Source organism: Pteropus alecto, unplaced genomic scaffold (genome assembly GCF_000325575.1).
Source record: "Pteropus alecto unplaced genomic scaffold, ASM32557v1 scaffold75, whole genome shotgun sequence".
Classification (NCBI taxonomy): domain Eukaryota; kingdom Metazoa; phylum Chordata; class Mammalia; order Chiroptera; family Pteropodidae; genus Pteropus; species Pteropus alecto.
This window is the reverse complement of record NW_006440638.1, coordinates 22293596-22311536: the sequence shown is the minus strand read 5'-3', so window position 1 is coordinate 22311536 and position 17941 is coordinate 22293596. Positions and strand designations below refer to the sequence as shown.

The 17941-nt window shown below is 36.3% G+C and overlaps 1 protein-coding gene and 1 pseudogene across 12 annotated transcripts in view; one reads left to right on the top strand and one right to left on the bottom strand.

Moving 5' to 3' along the window:
• ERC2 (ELKS/RAB6-interacting/CAST family member 2) overlaps positions 1-17941 on the bottom strand; it is an 890290-nt gene that overhangs the window by 626124 nt on the left and 246225 nt on the right. For all 12 annotated transcript variants that reach the window (XR_003047987.1, XR_003047989.1, XR_003047988.1 and 9 more), the window contains exon 4: positions 9384-9458. Coding sequence is in view for 9 of the 12 variants with exons in the window: in XM_025050722.1 (XP_024906490.1) it covers positions 9384-9458 (75 nt within the window). In the remaining 3 variants the exon portion in view is untranslated. The remainder of the gene's footprint in view (positions 1-9383; positions 9459-17941) is intronic.
• LOC112484361 lies at positions 5543-5661 on the top strand (annotated as a pseudogene).

Sequence of the window (17941 nt, the reverse complement as noted above, 5' to 3'; positions counted from 1 at the left end):
ATGTCTATTTAGATTTTTGAGATCTTCTTGATTCAGTCTAGAAAGGTTGTATTTTTCTACGTACTAGTCCATTTCTTCTAGGTTATTGAATTTGGTGTTCTATACTTTTTCATAGTTTTGTTGTATGATCCTTTGTATTTCTGCGATGTCAGTCATAATTTCCCCTCTTTCACCCCTGATTTTGTTTATTTGTGTCCTTTCTCTCTTTTGTCTTCAGTGAGTCTACCCAGGGGTTTGTCAGTTTTACTAATCTTTTCAAAGAACCAGCTCTTTGTTGCGTTTATTTTTTCTATTGTTTTTGTTTTGTTTTGTTTTCAATTTCATTTATTTCTGCTCTAATTTTGATTATTTCTTTCTGTTGACTTTAGGCCTCATTTGTTCTTCCTTTTCTAGTTTTTTAAGATGAAGCGTTAGGTTGTTTTTTGGGGACTCGTTCTTGTTCTTGGCGGTAGGCCTGTAATGATATGAACTTTCCTCTTATGACCACTTTTGCCTGTCTCAAAAGTTTTTACATATTGTATTATCATTATCATTCATTTCAATGTATCTCTTCATCTCTCTTTTTATTTCTTCCCTAACTCAGTTATTCTTCTGTAGCATGTTGTTTAATCTCCATGTATTTGTGGTTCTTTCCACTTTCTTTTTGCAGTCAATCTCTAGTTTCCAAGCATTATGATCAGAGAATATGGTTGGTATGATTTTAGCCCTCTTATATTTGTTGAGGCTATCTCTGTGTCCCAGTATGTAGTCGATTCTTGAGAATGTTGCATGTGCACTAAAGAAGAATGTATAAGCAGCTGTTTTGGGATGGAAGGCTCTGTAAATGTCAATTATGTCCAGTTGGTCTAATGTGTCATTTAAGGATGTTATTTCTTTATTGATTTTCTATTTGAATGATCTGCCCATAACCAATTGGGAGCTCCCTGATTGGAAACATAGATATTAATAAGTATTATGTCTTCTTGGTGTGTGATTCCCTTTATCATTATGAAGTGTCCCTCAGTATCTTTACCTTTTCTATTTTGAAGTCTATTTCATCTGATATTAGTACCACTACTCCCACTTTTCTCTGAATGCCATTTGCTTGAAATATCATTTTCCACCCTTTCGCTTTGAGTCTATATTTGTCTTTGGAGCTGAGATGTGTCTCTTCGAGGCAGCATATGGTTGAATTTTGTTTTTTGATCCAATCTGCAACTCTGTGCCTTTTTATTGGTGATTTTAGTCCATTTACATTTAGGGTGATTATTGAAATATGAGGTCTTCTTATAGCCATTTTATCTTTTGCTTTCTGCCAGCTCGGTGTTTCCATTGCTTCCTTTTCCTTGCATTTCTGTTATTTTGGTTGGCTTTTGTGGGTGTTCCCTCTGGTTCTTCTTGTTTTATGTTATATACTTCAGTTCTGAATCTTTGGTGTGTAGTTACCATTACGAATATGAAAAGGATAGTTATATATATCAGTCATATATTTTCATCTGTGTGTGCTTTATCTCCATCTCCATTCCCCTTTGCTAATTTGGATCTTTGAATCCTCCTCTTTTCCATCATTGTTATCTCAATTTGTCCTTGTGCATGCTGAATGTTCATTACTATCTTGCTATAGCAATTCTCTTATTATTATTCAAGCTTATAATGCCCTATTCTTCGTAAGGATTGCACTCCTCTGCTTCTATTTGTCTGATAGTCACTTTACTCCTAATTATGATTTTTTTTTGCGGGGGGGTCATTTTGTTTTAGGTGAGCTGATCCTTTTCAGTATGGCTGGCTGGGTAATATTCCCCTGTATATATGTACCACCTCTTCTTTATCCATTTATCCACTGATGAATACCCATATCTTATTCCTCCATATCTTGGCTACTGTAAATAATGCTGCAATAAACGTATGGATTCATACATCCCTTCAAAGTAGTGTTTTGTGTTTCTTCATAGAAATACCACAAATCAGGATTACTGAGTCCTTCTTTGTCTCTTACTGAAGCCTTTGTTTTGTTTTTTGTTGTTTTGGGGTTTGGGGGGTTCACTTTATTTTTTATTTATTAAATTTATTGGGGTTACATTGGTTAATAAAATCATACAGGTTTCAAGTGTATAATTCAATAATACATCATCTGTACATTGCATTGTGTGTTCACCATTCAAAGTTAAATTACCTTCTGTCATCATATATTTCACCCCCTTTACCTTTATCTACCTCCCTCTATCCCCACCTTCCCTCTGGTAAAAATTATACTTGTCCATGTCCATGAGTCTCTGTTTGTTGCGTTCATTTGTTGCTTTCAGTTTTATATCCCACATGTAAGTGAAATCATATGGTTCTCAAGTTTTTCTATTTCCCTTAGCATAATTTCAAGATCCATCCATATTGTCACAAATGGCAGTATTTCATCTTATGACTAGGTAATATTCCATTCACACGTATATATGTGTATGTATGCATATCACATCTTCTTAATCCCTCTATCAAAGGTCACTGGCTGTTTCCAAGTCTTGGCCATTGTGTGCAGTTTTTGTTTGTTTGTTTGGTTTGCTTTTGGATTTTTGAGGATTTTGTATTGGTGGTGGTGCTGATGATTATAAGATTTTAAATTACAGAATCAGTTTTTTAATATATGCACGTATATATGTGTATGTATGCATATCACATCTTCTTAATCCCTCTATCAAAGGTCACTGGCTGTTTCCAAGTCTTGGCCATTGTGTGCAGTTTTTGTTTGTTTGTTTGGTTTGCTTTTGGATTTTTGAGGATTTTGTATTGGTGGTGGTGCTGATGATTATAAGATTTTAAATTACAGAATCAGTTTTTTAATATATGCGACTACTCTTCACATGCAGTTTTGACAAGTTGTGTTTCTATTTCCTCACATGTAGTTTTGACAAGTTGTGTTTTAAATTAATTTATCTAAAATTTCAACTTTATTATCATAATATTGTTAATAAAATCTTCCCATATTTCTAATGTCAATAAGATTGAGTGCAGTGGCCCCTTTCATTCCTGATATTGGTTATTTGTGCTGTCCCTATTTTTCTTGATGATTCTAATCAGGATTTGTTATTTTAATCTCTTAAAAGAATTACCATTTAGTTTTGTTGTTCCCCTCTAGATATATGTTTAGTTTTTATTTAATTAATCTTGGCTTTTATCTTTATTATTTCTTTCCTCTCACTGTCTTATGGTTTCATCAGATCTTCTATTGCTTTTTAATCTTAAAAAGGTCTTCTCTCAATCAAACTGAATGATTTCCTCTCCCCCAGACACTCCTCATACTTTCCATCCTCCTTGCTTTGCTCATATGGTTCCCTGTGTTAATAAACCATCCCTCTCTCCTTTATCATAATCATGCCAATCTTTCAAAACCCTCCTCAAGTGCTACCTCCTCCAAGAAGCATTCCCTGACCCTCTCTCATTCGATATCCTCTGAGCCCCTGCAGCCCATTTAGCCATTCTTAGGTCATTATTTTGGTTTATGTACATCCTAGTTTATGTACATCCTTCCATTATCCCTTTAAAGAGTGAGTACTTAGTTTTTCTGAAAGGCCCACCATGGTGCTGTGCACAAAACAGATGCTCAATAAACAGTGGTGTTTGTGATCTGACTTCAGGAGTTAAATTCACTCAAAATAAATCTGTTTATTGCAGACATTATGGACTGGCAACTCAAACATTTAAAATCAAAAATGTCATAAGAAGAGTTTGTGCAAAAAAGGAAAGAATCTCATTTTTTAAAAATCTTTCCGGCTTCCAAATGACAACTATATATCATCCAGAGCTAACATTTAACTTGACATTTTGCTTTTTCTGGCTATCACTTAAAACCCACATTTTTCTCCTTATTTAAAGAAAATAGTTAAATGGGACAACGTTATTTTTTTAAGTTGAAAGATGAGAAGATGAAGAAATTTCTCAAGAAAAAATAAGCTAAAGGATAATTTCTGGTATCATAAATGGATAATGCACATCAAAAACACAGAGCTTTGCAAGTTTGAATGAGTTATGCTCCACGCTGTTATAAAGATGTTAGGGCAAGACTTAAAAGTCAGGGTGGGAAAACAGCATAAGTTGGCTGTAGAGCACATATTTGGAGCTCTATATTTGGAAGGCTGATAACATATACACATAAAAAGAATGAATCTTGCCTTATAGCACAAAATACAACACCACACCTTTTCAAAAATACCAAATAGACCTCTCCACTTCTCATGGCCTACCTCAACCTGTTCTACAATGCAAACCTCAGCGCATAATTTCCAAAGTAAGCATTGAAAGGAAAACTGGTTGAATCTATGGGCCATCTTCAGTGAAAGCAGACTCTGGAGGATTAGAGAGTGTAAACACTTTGAAGGAGAAATCTGTGTTCAAATTTCAGCTGCCAACTGACGAGCTGTAGGATCTTGAGAAGGTTGCTTATTCTCTCTCAATCATGGCTTTCTCATCTGCAAAATGGGGCTAATTATGCCTATCACAGGTTTTTATGTCAGGTGCCTGTGTCTAGCTCTCCATGAATGGTTAATGGTGTTCAAGCTGTGGGTTGTCACTGGTGGTACAGGTGGTATCATTGCTGTTATTGTGGTTATTCTTTTTAATAGCCACAAAAGAAGCCAGGATGTATTTTAAGGCCTAAAAGCCATCATAATGGCTTGTCTAGAAAAAATAGGCTTGAAACAAATTTCCTATGTATATGTCATCCTGGAAGAAGAAATAATTCTAAGTAGAGTGCAGTGTCTAGACTCATCCAAGTGAGAGTTCAAAAGATGGATGAAATAAACCTAGAGCCAAATAAAACATTTCAGCCATTTCATGATGTTCTTGATTAGATCTTAGGACTCAAATTAAGTTTCTACTGGGAACTGGGATTCATTCAATGGCCTAGGTTTGGATTCAAAATCTCCCCTGCCTTATCAATATCCCAGCATATCCTTTCCATGCTTGCTAGAACTGAATTGGCTGAATTTGACCAAACACCAAGATATCTTTTAAGGGAAACTTAACCCAAATGCAGATCAGCTCAATCACATGAAGAAGAGTAGTCACCTGCCTGAGCACAAAGACAAGGATTGGTTTTTAGTTTTAATAGCAAAAATCAATCTCACCACTAGAGGTTAGCGCCTGAATGCAAAGTCATACTCTTTCATTAACAGCACAACTATAAGTAAGCAATTTAGTCAAGCTCAGTCTTGAACTGCTTACTACTCAGTTTCCATAGAAAAGCCTGGTGGGGACAATGTTACTCAAGAACCACTCATGACACACAAGGACCCTGGCTGGTCATGTGTCTAGAAAGCTAACCACCCACAATCCTCACTTCAGTTGCCACAGAGACATTGTCACATGGTGGCATTATTCCCCTAGCTTCTTAATCCACTTTAGTTAACAAATTCACCAGATCAGGTATATTTTCTGCAACTTTTACTAAAAACTTATATCACTAATATATGTCCAATTTAATAAACTGACATCACTCATATATGTCCAATTTAATAAACTTTATTAATAAAGTTTTTTTTTTTTTCTGAAAAATGAATGCCATTTAGTTCGTCAAGCAGTCTACAGCCATGCTACCCTGAACGAGCTCAATCCCATCTGATCTTGGAAGCTAAGCAGGGTTGGGCCTGGTTAGTACTTGGATGGGAGACTACCTACGAAGACCAGGTGCTATAAAAAATAAAAAAATAATAATAAGGGTTGTAAACTGACAAGGTCCTTGCAATCTGTGAGATCGACCAAGGATTGCCTTGCCAAAAATAAATAAATAAAAAATAATTCATTAAGCAAATGAAAAATAGAGAACTCCATGCATTTTTCTTTTCAGCCTGAGCTGATAGGTTTGGAATGAAGTTTTATGCTCTATATCACTAATTATCATTATTCTAGAGTTAGCTGGTCTTTTCAAATTTTTTAAAACACAATTTTCTTCCTGTTCTTTCCTTCTGTGATTGTTGGAGCTACTGCAGCCATCTTGCTCAGACAGGCAGAAGGAGGTTTTCTGAAACTAGAGCTCACACAAAGGAAGTCAAAATAAAAGATGGAATGAGAGAAAATGGGATCTGTTAACATCTTCTGAGCCTCTGGATCAAGCTGTGCTTGAAGCAATACTCCTGTTTATTTTTCCACTTACATGAGCCAATAAATTTCTTTTGACTTAAGCCATTTTGAATTAGATTTTCATTCATTTAGAAGTTCGGAATAACGAAAACAAATTGAGACTATCTGACAAGTACTGTTATTACTGTAATTCATTTTCCTTAAAAAAAAAACTAGATACAGCTTTACAAATGAACCCACAAAAGTGCAACTTTTGTACATATGTTTATGCCGTGTCAAATTTATAATAAAAGCGGATTATAAATATGTTCTTTCAAAGAAATTAACATTAAAAGAAAAAAGGGAGAGGAGCCTTTTAACTGCCATGTTTACTGACAGTTCTCCATAAGAGCAGAAAAGAGGAACTTAGTAAAGAATTTTTAGACTCAAAAGCAAAAAAAAGGAGCGCTGCAACATTTACAAGAAAACTAATTTTTTCTGAGAAACACATATAATATTCGTAGTGCAAACCTAGAACATATCTGCCAGATCAAATTGGGATCAAAATTAAAACTTGGAGCTTCCTGCAAGAAGATAAATTACAAATAACTTCATTCATTTTGCTTTCTTTCATTTTCATTCAGGAGACTTTAGCTCCCCTGGCTCAACTGGATGGCAACAGATGTTATGGCTGCCAGAAAATTGTCCCCCACTTTGATGTGGGCAAATGGTCCCCCTCAACACCAGTCCCACAGAGATATATTTTCACAATTCTAAAAGTCCAGAAGGGTACAAAGTGACCAGAACTTACGAGATTGTGGTTCTAAAAGTGCTTGAATTTGGGCAAGATTTCACAGATTTTCAAAAACAAACACCTTTCTCAAGTGATGCAAAGTATATATGTGGAGAAGATGAAGGGTCAGAAGTTAATCCTCAGATTCACTAAGAAGCAAGGGACAAGGAGGGATAAATTCTAAGCCCTTAATTCATGTCACCTCCCTAGAACTATGGATACAATTTAATGTAGGAAAGTTCCTTTTAACTTCAGATTTTGCCAAGGCACTAGATGACACTGATGTTTACCCAAAGGTGTTCAAGTTAAAACACAACAGTGTCTCGAATTCTACCCACAAGGCGTAAGGGTCAGTTCTATTTGGTAGTCAACTCTAAGGCTTATAAAATATTGGCTTCCAATATTCCTTTCGATTTCACAGGGATGTAATGTACAAAATCAGATGAGATTACAGTCTCTGTCACAAGCTATACACATGGCTGAGGAGATGACCCTCAACCAGCTGCCTCCATAACTTAATTTATACATGTTGAGTATGGATGCTAATAGGGCCCAGATTTCTCCACTGACAAAGCAGAAGGCAGTGCTTTGTAAATTAGCAGACATCTAAAAGACAACAGGAAAACTCCAGGCTCAGTTCTCTGACAAATAAATTGATCAACATTTGTCCTAAAAATGTGTTCTACAAATCAGCATCATTGGTGTTCATAAAAGAAAAGCTTCAGATTCAATTTATTAATTATAGATGTGAATTTGCCCTAAAAATCATGTTTTTATACCTTCCCATGTAGATAGCCTAAACGAGCATTTTTATTATGTTTTTCTAACAAAATATATGATGCTAAAAACATTAAGTCAGAGTCAAACAGATTTTCTTCTTATAAAAGTCACAAAAAGTACTAATTGTCTTTGTAGAGCAACCTTTACCAGGAAAATGCCCAATGCACTGGGAGAGATGTCATTCCTGGTTTCTCCAAATTACATAAAGACAATGACTGGCACTGGGAAAGTGGCAAGTGTTTCATGAATATTTTATATACATCCTTTTTTTCCATTATTAATTAATTGTGTTAGATACTGGGGATGTAGATGTGAGGGTGGGTGGAAAGAGGATTGAATGACTCTTTGCAAAAACATAAAATAAAATATTTAAAATAAAATTTTTGTCTTTGTTTTTCTTTTCTTTTTCTCCTCTCCTATTTTTTTTAAGCCTTAACCGAGTTCCAAGTTTGGTTCTAATGTAAAGCAAAGATGAAATCTCAGTTGCGAACCACTCCCCCTCAAGTGTAGAATAAGTTTCTTTTCAAAATAAGTTAAAATTACATAAATTCAAAACAAATTTGATGAGCCAAAATTAGCAATTATTTTTTAATCTTACTGGTGTTTGGTCTCTTTAACAATATTTTTCAAACCAATTTGCTACAAATGCATTATGAATGCCTTGACTCACGTAACCTCATTAGAGAGACATATAGTTTTAAAACAAATATTCTACATTATTTCCACACAAAAAAATCTACTTGGATAAAGACACTGTTGTTGACTAGAAAAAAAAAATTCCAAGTCAGAATTATACATGCCAAGAACTCGATAGTTCATATTAATTTCTTTTTCCCCAGAACATTGGAATTTTTGGCAGACAATTCAAAATCGTTTGCTGTAAGACAGAAAATCATTATCCTACCTGAGAGCTTCAGAATTCTGTTGTAGGCTAATGGTGACCAACAAACTCTTGAGTGTTAAACTCAAGTGTGAAATTACCAAATTGCAAACATCATTATGAATTATTTTTTCTTCATGGAACAATTTAAATCAAGAATTATTTATCCTTAAGATACTCTACGATTTGCTTCCTTCTAGGAAAAGCTGGAAGCAACAAGACTTCAAATTTCGAGATTCTGACAAAGCAATTGCGTCTCATTTAGATCTGTTTCTTAATCGTTATTCTCTAAATGCCCTAAATCCATCCAGGTGGTCTTTGGTTCTTTTAAATAGCATATCTCTACGCTTCCACAGCTAAACGGAATACTTGGAGAGTATTTTTTAATTTATTATTACTTCCAGACTTGGTTAGAAAAGAATACTGGAGTCGTGAGAAAGTATTATTCTTTGCAAAGTAAATTTTGCCGATCGCATCATTTTAATTACTTAATGACTCCATTGCATATAAACACCTCTTTGCCAAATCTTAGTTTCTCAAGGTGTCTTTTCATTATAATAAGAGTGGGAGGAAAAAGAAAATATTTCCAGCTTTAGAAATTTACTTTTAAAGCACACAAAAAAAAACCTCTGTTAAGGTTGAAAGCATTGGCCATGCTCTGGTAATGAACCCAGCTCAATTTAGCCAAGGGATACTTGAGCCCTTTATTCTTTTGTTCAGAAAAGGCATCCTAATTAAAGTGCCAATAAATTAAATGTACTGGGGAAGGCAAAAAAATCCAGAGAAAAGCACTCACCAGGGTGCATAGAGAAAAGACAACGTTCATTTCACATGTTTATGTTAGGCACCATCAAGTTAGAACAAACTCCGGAGGCACAGCTGTTTTTGACAAATGCGAACAGCCCCTACCTTCATTTCAATGACAGTCTGGAGAGCCTTCGTCTTGGCTGGCTCCGGCTGAAGTTGGCTTCTTCGGTGCAATTCCTGGGGAGGAACACGATAGAAATAAGCCTGACGGTTCATCCTCCCGTTACACCATGACCTTTACACAGGTGCCACACAGCCCACAGGGTCCAGGTTCACTATGCACAGACATAAATAAGCCACAGGTGCCTCATCTCCCACCCTCTTTAGCAACCCTCCTGCCTACAGCCTGAGTTCCGGTGAAAGCTCCTGGCACATGCGCTATTTCTGAAACTTCCATCAATAATTAATGTCAACTGTGACAAAGCCAGCAAGTAATCATAGTCCAAATACTGTTCAACATTGGGGCTGTTGCCCAGCCATCAAATCATAATTTACTAAATTACATTACTCTGTCTCCCAATACAAACACAGCAAGAAAGCGGAGGAAAGAAATGACTAACGTGGTTGCAAATCTGCTGCACGCATGACATTTTGCTACTGAGGTAGGTTTGAAATGAGCAATTTAAAACCTTTCCAGTACAACTGTGTCACTTTTCAGAGTGACTTGATCTGGTGAAACCTTGTGAATCTCTTGCTTCCTAATTTACAGTTTCAGTCCTTGTTCAAAATCACATCTGTATGTGATATGTTTATGCACTTGTGATGCCAAGAAATTAAAATTGGTATTAATATCAACAGTGTTACAGAGGAGACAAAAATGGTTAAAGCCAGATGTAGACCCAAGAACTTCTGAAGTATTATGAATATTTCTTTAGATAAAAAGCAAACAATTGCAATTTCAAGCTTGAAAGCTCACTTTTAGCATCCTGTTCTCAAAAACAACGGTTCTGTTAAGACTTCAAAAGATTCTCTTGGCAGAAGAGAATAGATAAACAAGGTTTGTTCAGTGCATGTTCTGAATTTCTTAAAAATAATTATCTATAGTTTTATAAAAGTTGCGAATGACAAGAGTAAACAAAAGTGCTCACACATGTCCACACTACTGATACAAGTCACCTATAAAGTAATTCCATTAAGACTTATTTAACTTGTAAGTCACCTATGGAGTAATTCCATAAGATTTATTTGCTTCCAGAAAAATCATTTAAATTGAACACGGAATAGTTTTAGGCCTTTACTGAACCACTGAACAACAAACATTAAAAAAATAAAATAAAAATAAAAAACTTTGTAAATTGGAGAAGAGAATCAACATAATTTCTAGCTTTTTCCAAGAATGGGCATTAAAATTAACTCTATCTCCACTACTACCATCTACAACTACTGCCATTTCATAAAGATATAACATATCCATGTGAAAATTGTCAGAAGAACAGACTCCCACAATAAAAGTCCTTCCCAGGATGAGAAAACAGGTGACCTTTCACCCATATCCTATTACATTGTTCTTATTTGCCAGCAACTCAAGAAGACCTGGTCATGAACCATAATGCACATGTCCAGGGACCAGAACTGGAGAATCACGATTATAGCTCTGGACTGTAGCAGTGTGGGGTGGAGGAGTTGTAAGAAGCATATTTTTTTCAAAGTCATCTCTGGCACAAATCAGCAAACCTGTGCAAAACTACTTCTCAATCTCCAGTTTATGAAGAATTAGAATTAGTACTTCCTAATTCTTCAAAATGGCCTCACATCGGTTAGGACATTTTTTCCTCTTACATATCCCAGAAAGAGATAGAGTCAAGTATTACTGAATCCATCAGTAATTTTATGTCTAGAGAAACAGAAAGAGATTTTGTGCCATTTTGGAGTCCCTGGACTGCAATGATCTGGAAACATGTGTCATTTTTAGCCTCCATGGTGACGGCAGAGATTTACTGAAGCAATGACCTGAAAAGCAGCTGTCTTTTCTTGCAGATCCACAATGTTCCTGGCACTACTTGTCACTTCTAAGCTTCAACACTATCATCTGAAGAGTATGACCTGTACGGTGAGTCCTGTGGGCTGCTAGTAAACATTTAACAACCAGCACCCACCATGGCCAATTTTAAGCTACCGAACTAGTATCACTGAATGCAGAGTTGGGAAGAGAGGCACAGTAAAAACCCACTGTATAGTATTTTCACCATATGGACAAAATAGATATAATAACCTCAAGAGCAGAGATGATAGAAAAATATAACAAAAAATTAGAAAATTGTGAGTTTTTAATACAAGTTCTTTATTCGCGAGTTTATATATTTAATTTGTAACATGAGTTGTTAGAATAAATTTTCAATATTTGGCTTTCATGAGCTAGTACAATTCAATCCACACCACTGGATGACTCACGTAAGTACTTCGAACTTCCATAAAAATCTACTTAGCCCTCAACATTACTTCCAAGGTAGTTAAAGATCACTGGACCAATAAAATCTCATAGATGAGAAAATGGAAGTCACTTGCCAGAGTTGTTCCACAGTAAGTGATAGAAGTACATTTCACAGGTCACCAATCCTGATATACTGTGGCAACAAAAGCATTTTTACGTAAAAAGATGGGAATAAAATTCATGGTAATTTCATACCACAGCCAATCTTGGTTCCAAAATAAAAATCATAAGGTAATTTGAAAATAGAGGTTAAGCTTACATAAAACAAATAAAAAAAAAAAACAAAAACAAGAAGCAACAAAGCAACATAATGAAAATAAAAACCATAGAGTAAAGGCATGTGCTGTTACAATTTCTACCAAGCATGAAAACATTTTTAAGGGCAAATATACAATAGCAAAGCTAAACTTGTAGCAATAGTTTTGCAAAAAGGGAAACAATTCTCTTTGCTATAATTATGCAAGTTCTATTATAATATAAACTAGCTCGAAATCCAGATTGGGCCTTTACCTTCTGTGTCACTCCATAAAAAATAAAATAAAATAACATCTCCAATTACCTATGAATTGTAATGTTCCTATCTTAACTAGACTATTTTTCAATCAATCTTGACTTCACAATTTCTGAAGATCACCTAAAATGTCAGGTGAATGAAGATTATAATCTACATGTAGACTTCATAGGCTGTCTGAAAGTCCAACCTCAGACATTTTATCCATCTCTGAGATTTAGAAACCTTAAAATGTTCACTCTGACTGTGGCAGAGGACTAGATGCTCAATGAGGATTTAGGCTCCTCTTCATGAGGAAGCCTCACGACCACCACGCTTGTATCAAGATGGGCCATGTAACTTATTTCTGACCAGTGGAACATGGGTAGAATTGAAAAACTCAACTTCCAGAAAAAATATTCTGCTCTATCTTTAACTCTCCCTCCTTTCCTGTATGCTGGATAGAAGACCCAAGAAGATAGCAGAATGCCATCTGAAAGGGCTGCTGCGTACCCACATTGGATGGTGGCATACACAAAAAGTAAGTTAGCTTCCATGTTTATAGGCTTTATCTGTAGAGGTCTCAGCTCTTTCTGCCTTAACTACTGCAATGGCTACAAAGAGAAATAATGCTTAATTGGCCCTCTATTGTGTGTTGCTTTTGAATTGCAAATTGATTTTAACGTGAGTACTTGCCAAATTTTTCTAAACAGACAGTAAGATGAGTTGGTTGCTGGGTGCTCTAACCACCTGAAAGACTATCTCTAACCACCTGAAAGATGTACCCACTATGCAATGGTCTTAAACAATAGGTTTAGGTAAGGGAGATGAAGAAGATTTAACTTACTCCGATAGTTTTTAAATGACAGTATTAAATCATCAAGTGCAGTGGTACTTATGCTTCTCTGGGTCACCGATCTCTTTAACAATCACATGGAAGGTATGGATCCTCTCTAGTAATGGGCACAAAATCACACGCAAATGGTGTGTACCATTTCAGCTGGTTTACAGGGCCTGGTCCAGCACTGAGAAGTCTGTCTTTGAACCAGACTATAGGCTAAAGTAGTATTGAGAGGAAAGTGCATTGTACTAAGAGTCGGGAATCAGGAACCCACAGTTCCAGACTGAGACTTTGTCACACCCTTTCCCCTCTCTGATACACAGAATAAGGAGCTTTATGAGTGAGTTTCAACTGGCCATTTCAGCTCTCAGAACAGCTAGATTTTTAATAGGCAGCTGACTCAGTTGCTGATTTCTGACTGATATTTTTAGTCAGTTTTAAAAGCAAAGTAAAAATAAAAGGAGAAAACTGAAAGCATCACAAAATTTAATATCTCACTATGACACCGATCCCCAATTTATATATTTTCCTATAATTTCATGACTAGATTGGCCTTCGCTGGTCTAAAACTGCCAGTTCCTCTAGGTAATCAACATGGAAATATATCAAGAACCCAGAATTTTGAGTATGAAATCTCAAGTGGTTCTTTGGGATGACATTTCTTGGCAGTTAATGAGAATCTACAGTTTAGTGAGTTAATCTGGATGGACAATAGCTTCCAAGATGAGCCTGGCAGAATGATGTTTGCACGCACCATACGCTTTCTTCAGTAGACAAAAAAAAAAGTCAAAAGTTAACTTTCTTTCCAAAGGTAATTTACCATATTTACCTAGTCTTTCCCCCTTATTTTTCTGGTCATCTACTACTATATAACAAACTACCCCAATTCAATGGTGTCAAACCACCACCATTTTATTATGCTCATGAATTCTGGGGTGGGAATTCATAAAGGATAGAGTAGGAATGGCATGTCTCTATAGCATGATATCAGGAGGCTGCAACAGCTGGGGCTGGTAGATCCACTTCCAAGATGGTTTCTTCATTCATATGTCTGGTGCCTTGGCTGGAAAGTCAACCTGAACAGCTAAATATGGCTCTCCATGTGCCTTGGGCTTTCTTGCAGGATGGCATCCTCAAGGCAATCCAACCTCTTACATTTAGGTAGACAGACTCCGAGTGCAAGTACTCTAGTAAATAAGCCAGAGACTATGTGGTCTTTTATTACCTAACCTCAGAAGTCTCATACAATCACTTCTGCAATGCTCTGTTGGTTGAAGCAGTCATAAGCCTGCTTAGATTGCAGAGAAGAGTACCAAACAATATGAAGCTGTATTTTTAAATTGCCACTCCTGAGGAACAAAACTAACTGGAGAAGCTGAGAGGAAAGTAACAATGTAATGTCGAACATTAACTCTCATCAGTTTTAAGATGGGCAGATTCATATATTCAAATAATAATTTGACACAGGGGGTATAGGTAATACAACGATGAACCAGACAAATATGCCAGCCCTTGCGGGTTTTTTTAATTTCAAATTCCAATTGGATAAAGGCAAAATAATTTAAAAAGGAGACTAAACCAGTTTGTCATAAGTGCTACAAAAAAAAAACATAAGTCAAGAAGGTGGGGGACATATTGGGGATGAGGAGACAATAGACTGAAATTTTAAATAGAGTGATCAGGGAAAGCTTTAGGAAAAGGTGGCATCTGAGCAAAGATCTAAAGGAAATGAGGGAAATAGTTGTGCAGATATTCCAGGCAGAGAGAATAGCAAATGCTGAAGTGCCTGGCTAGAGCTGCACAAGAGATGGGGAAGCAGCAGGTCAGAGAAGTGCAGGGGTGAGAGATGATGGGAGGATGAGTCTTACATTTGGAGCCCATTGTAAGGACACTGCCTTGGTTTTACTGAGAAAAGTGGGAAGCCACCAGAAGATTCTGAGCAAAAACAAACCATGATATGATATACTTTAAATGATTACTCCAACTGCTGGACTGAAGTGTGCTTTGGGGTTGGGATTGGGCAGGGGGAAGGGAGGAAGGGCAGAAACATAGGGACTTGTAAGAGGCAACTGGAATAATCCCAGCAAGGGATGACAGAACCTTGGACAGGGGTGACTGAATGGAGGCAATGAGAAGGAACTGAGTTTGGATATGTTTTAAAAGTGAGGCTGACTTGACTTCCTGATAGATTGCCTAAGGACTACTAAAGAGAAAAAAGTAAAGGATAGCTTCAAGGCTTCTAGACTGAACAACAGGAAGAATGGAGGTGGAAGACAAATATAGGGAAGACTGGGAAAGAGAAGTGGGAGTTATGGAAACCAAGAGTTTGGTTTTGCATGTGTTAAATTTGTGATGCTATGAGACGTTCGAGTGGAGATGTTGGTAGGAGGCTGAACAGATGAGTCTCATTTGAGGGGAGAAGAGCTACAATTACAAATTTGAGATCAGTGAATAGATAGCACTTAAAGCAGTGAACCTCATAAAGAGGAAAGAAGTCAGAGCACTGAACTCAGGTCAAACCTACACTAAGGGGTTGAAGAAGTGAGGAAGAGGTAGTAAAGAAGACTGAAAAGGAAGAACCAGTGAGATAGGAAGAGAACCAGGAGTGTGGCATTCTGGAAATCAAGTGAAAATAATGAGTCCAAGATGCAAGATGCATTACTGCGGAGAGGTTAATAGGATGGGCCAGAGGATTGACCACAGGATTTAGCCACATCCACATCGTTAGTAACTTTGAATAAAGCAATTTTGGTAGATAACGGTGAGTGAAAGTTTGACTGGAACGGTGCTGTGAGAGAATGGAAAGAGAGAAGTGCCTCAGGCTACTATATTTCCACAGATTTAACTGATCATTTCTTTTATCAAAACTCTTTAAGATTTGCAGACATTTTCATATCATTATCACAATAGCCAAAAAATGAAAGCAACTGAAATGTCTATCAACAGATGAATGAATAAACAAAGTGTGGTATATAAATACAATGGAATATTATCCAGCCTCAAAAAAGGATATTTGAACACCTGCTACAATATGAATGAACCTTGAGGGCATTATGCTTAGCAAAATAAAGCAGTCATAAAAAGACACATAGTATATGATCTCACTTATATAGAATGAGGTATATAGAATAAATTCATAGAAATAATAAGTAGATGGTGATTGCCAGGGACTGAGGGTAGGGGAAAATGGGGAGTTGTTTAATTGGTACAGAGTTTTGGTTTCGCAAGATGAAAAAGTTCAATATTGGTTACACGACAAGGTAAATATACTTAACACTATTGAACTGTACATTTAAAATGGTTAAGATGGTAAATTTTATGTTGCATGTATTTTAACACAGCTTAAAATTTTTTAAAAATCCATAAACATAACATAGTGTTGAAGTCCCACAACTTGCCCCATCTCCATTATTTTGGAGAGAACCATCATTTTAAAGTTGGTGTCTATCTTTCTCATGCATGTTTTTGTGCTCTTATAACATATGTATGTCCTCGTAAATAGTATAAATCTAACAGGAGAGTTCACTTTTTTTAATGTACATAAATCCCTGTTCATATGCACAAAACTTTTGCATTTCAGTTTTTACCTCAACAATATTTATGTTCTTAAAATTTATCTGTGTAAATAAGTGTTTCCTACTCTTTTTTCCATTACAAACCGTGTTACAATAAACCTCCTAGTACATGGGAAAAATAACTTTGTTTTAGATATCTTTATGCTCTTATATGAACAAGAATTCTAACCTTTCTAAACATCCTATTTCTTCTACTTGGAATAATTCTCCACCCTTTTATTCTCTTTTGTCTACAGAAGTCAGAAACCATAGCTCACAGGCCAAATCCAGACCATTACCCATTTTTGTAAAGTTTTATTGAAACAATCAATACTTGCCCATTCATTTACATATTGTCTGTAGTTGCGTTCATGCTACAATGGCAGAGTTGAGTAGTTGTGACAGAGACTACATGGCCTCACAAAGCTGGAAATATTTACTATCTCGCCTTTTGTAGAAAAAGCTTGTCAACTCCTGGTCTAGAATATCTTCAATACCCATCCTAGAAAACACACACACAAATTCCTCATATGACAGTTTAACATATGTTCACAAATTCTCTGACATTCCTTTTACAAAGTGAAGCCTAAATATCTTCTCCTGGACTGTGGTCTGGACTTAGCAACTTACTTCAAACAAACAAAATATGGTAAAAGTAACATGTGTGACTTCTGAGGTTTGGTCATAGAAGACATTATGGCTTCCTTTTTGATCACATTCTTGGATTACTTCTTCTGGAGTAAGCCAGCTGCCACATCATGAGGACACTCAAGCTGCTCTATGAAGAGGCCCAAGTGGCATGAAACTGAGTCCTCCTGCCAACAGCAATGTGAAAGAGCTATCATGGAAGTGTATCTTCCAGCCCCAGTCAAGCCTTCAGATGCTTGCAGCCCTGCCCATCAGCTTGACTGTAGTCTCATGAGGGACTCTGGGCCAAAACCACCAAGATAAGTGGATAAAGTAGGAATGGCATGTCATTTCTTACCCACAAAATCTATGAAATAATAAGTTTGTTTTAAGCAATTAAGTATTTGTGGTAATGTGTTATGAAACAATGGATTACAAATATGTCACAGAAAGGTCATTTGCTGACTCTTCAAAGTAATCTATATGCTACATCCTCTCATACACTCTCATAGTATCGTGTACCTCTCCTTCATATCATTAAATGGTATCATATAATGATTTATAAAATTAATGGATTCACGTCCATGCCCACCACTGGGTGGTAAACTTTATGAGCACAGGGACTTTGTATGTCCATTATATTCTCAGTAACTAGCATAGTGCCCGCTAAGAGTAAGTGTTTAATAAATATTGACTAACTGAATGAAAGTACAAATG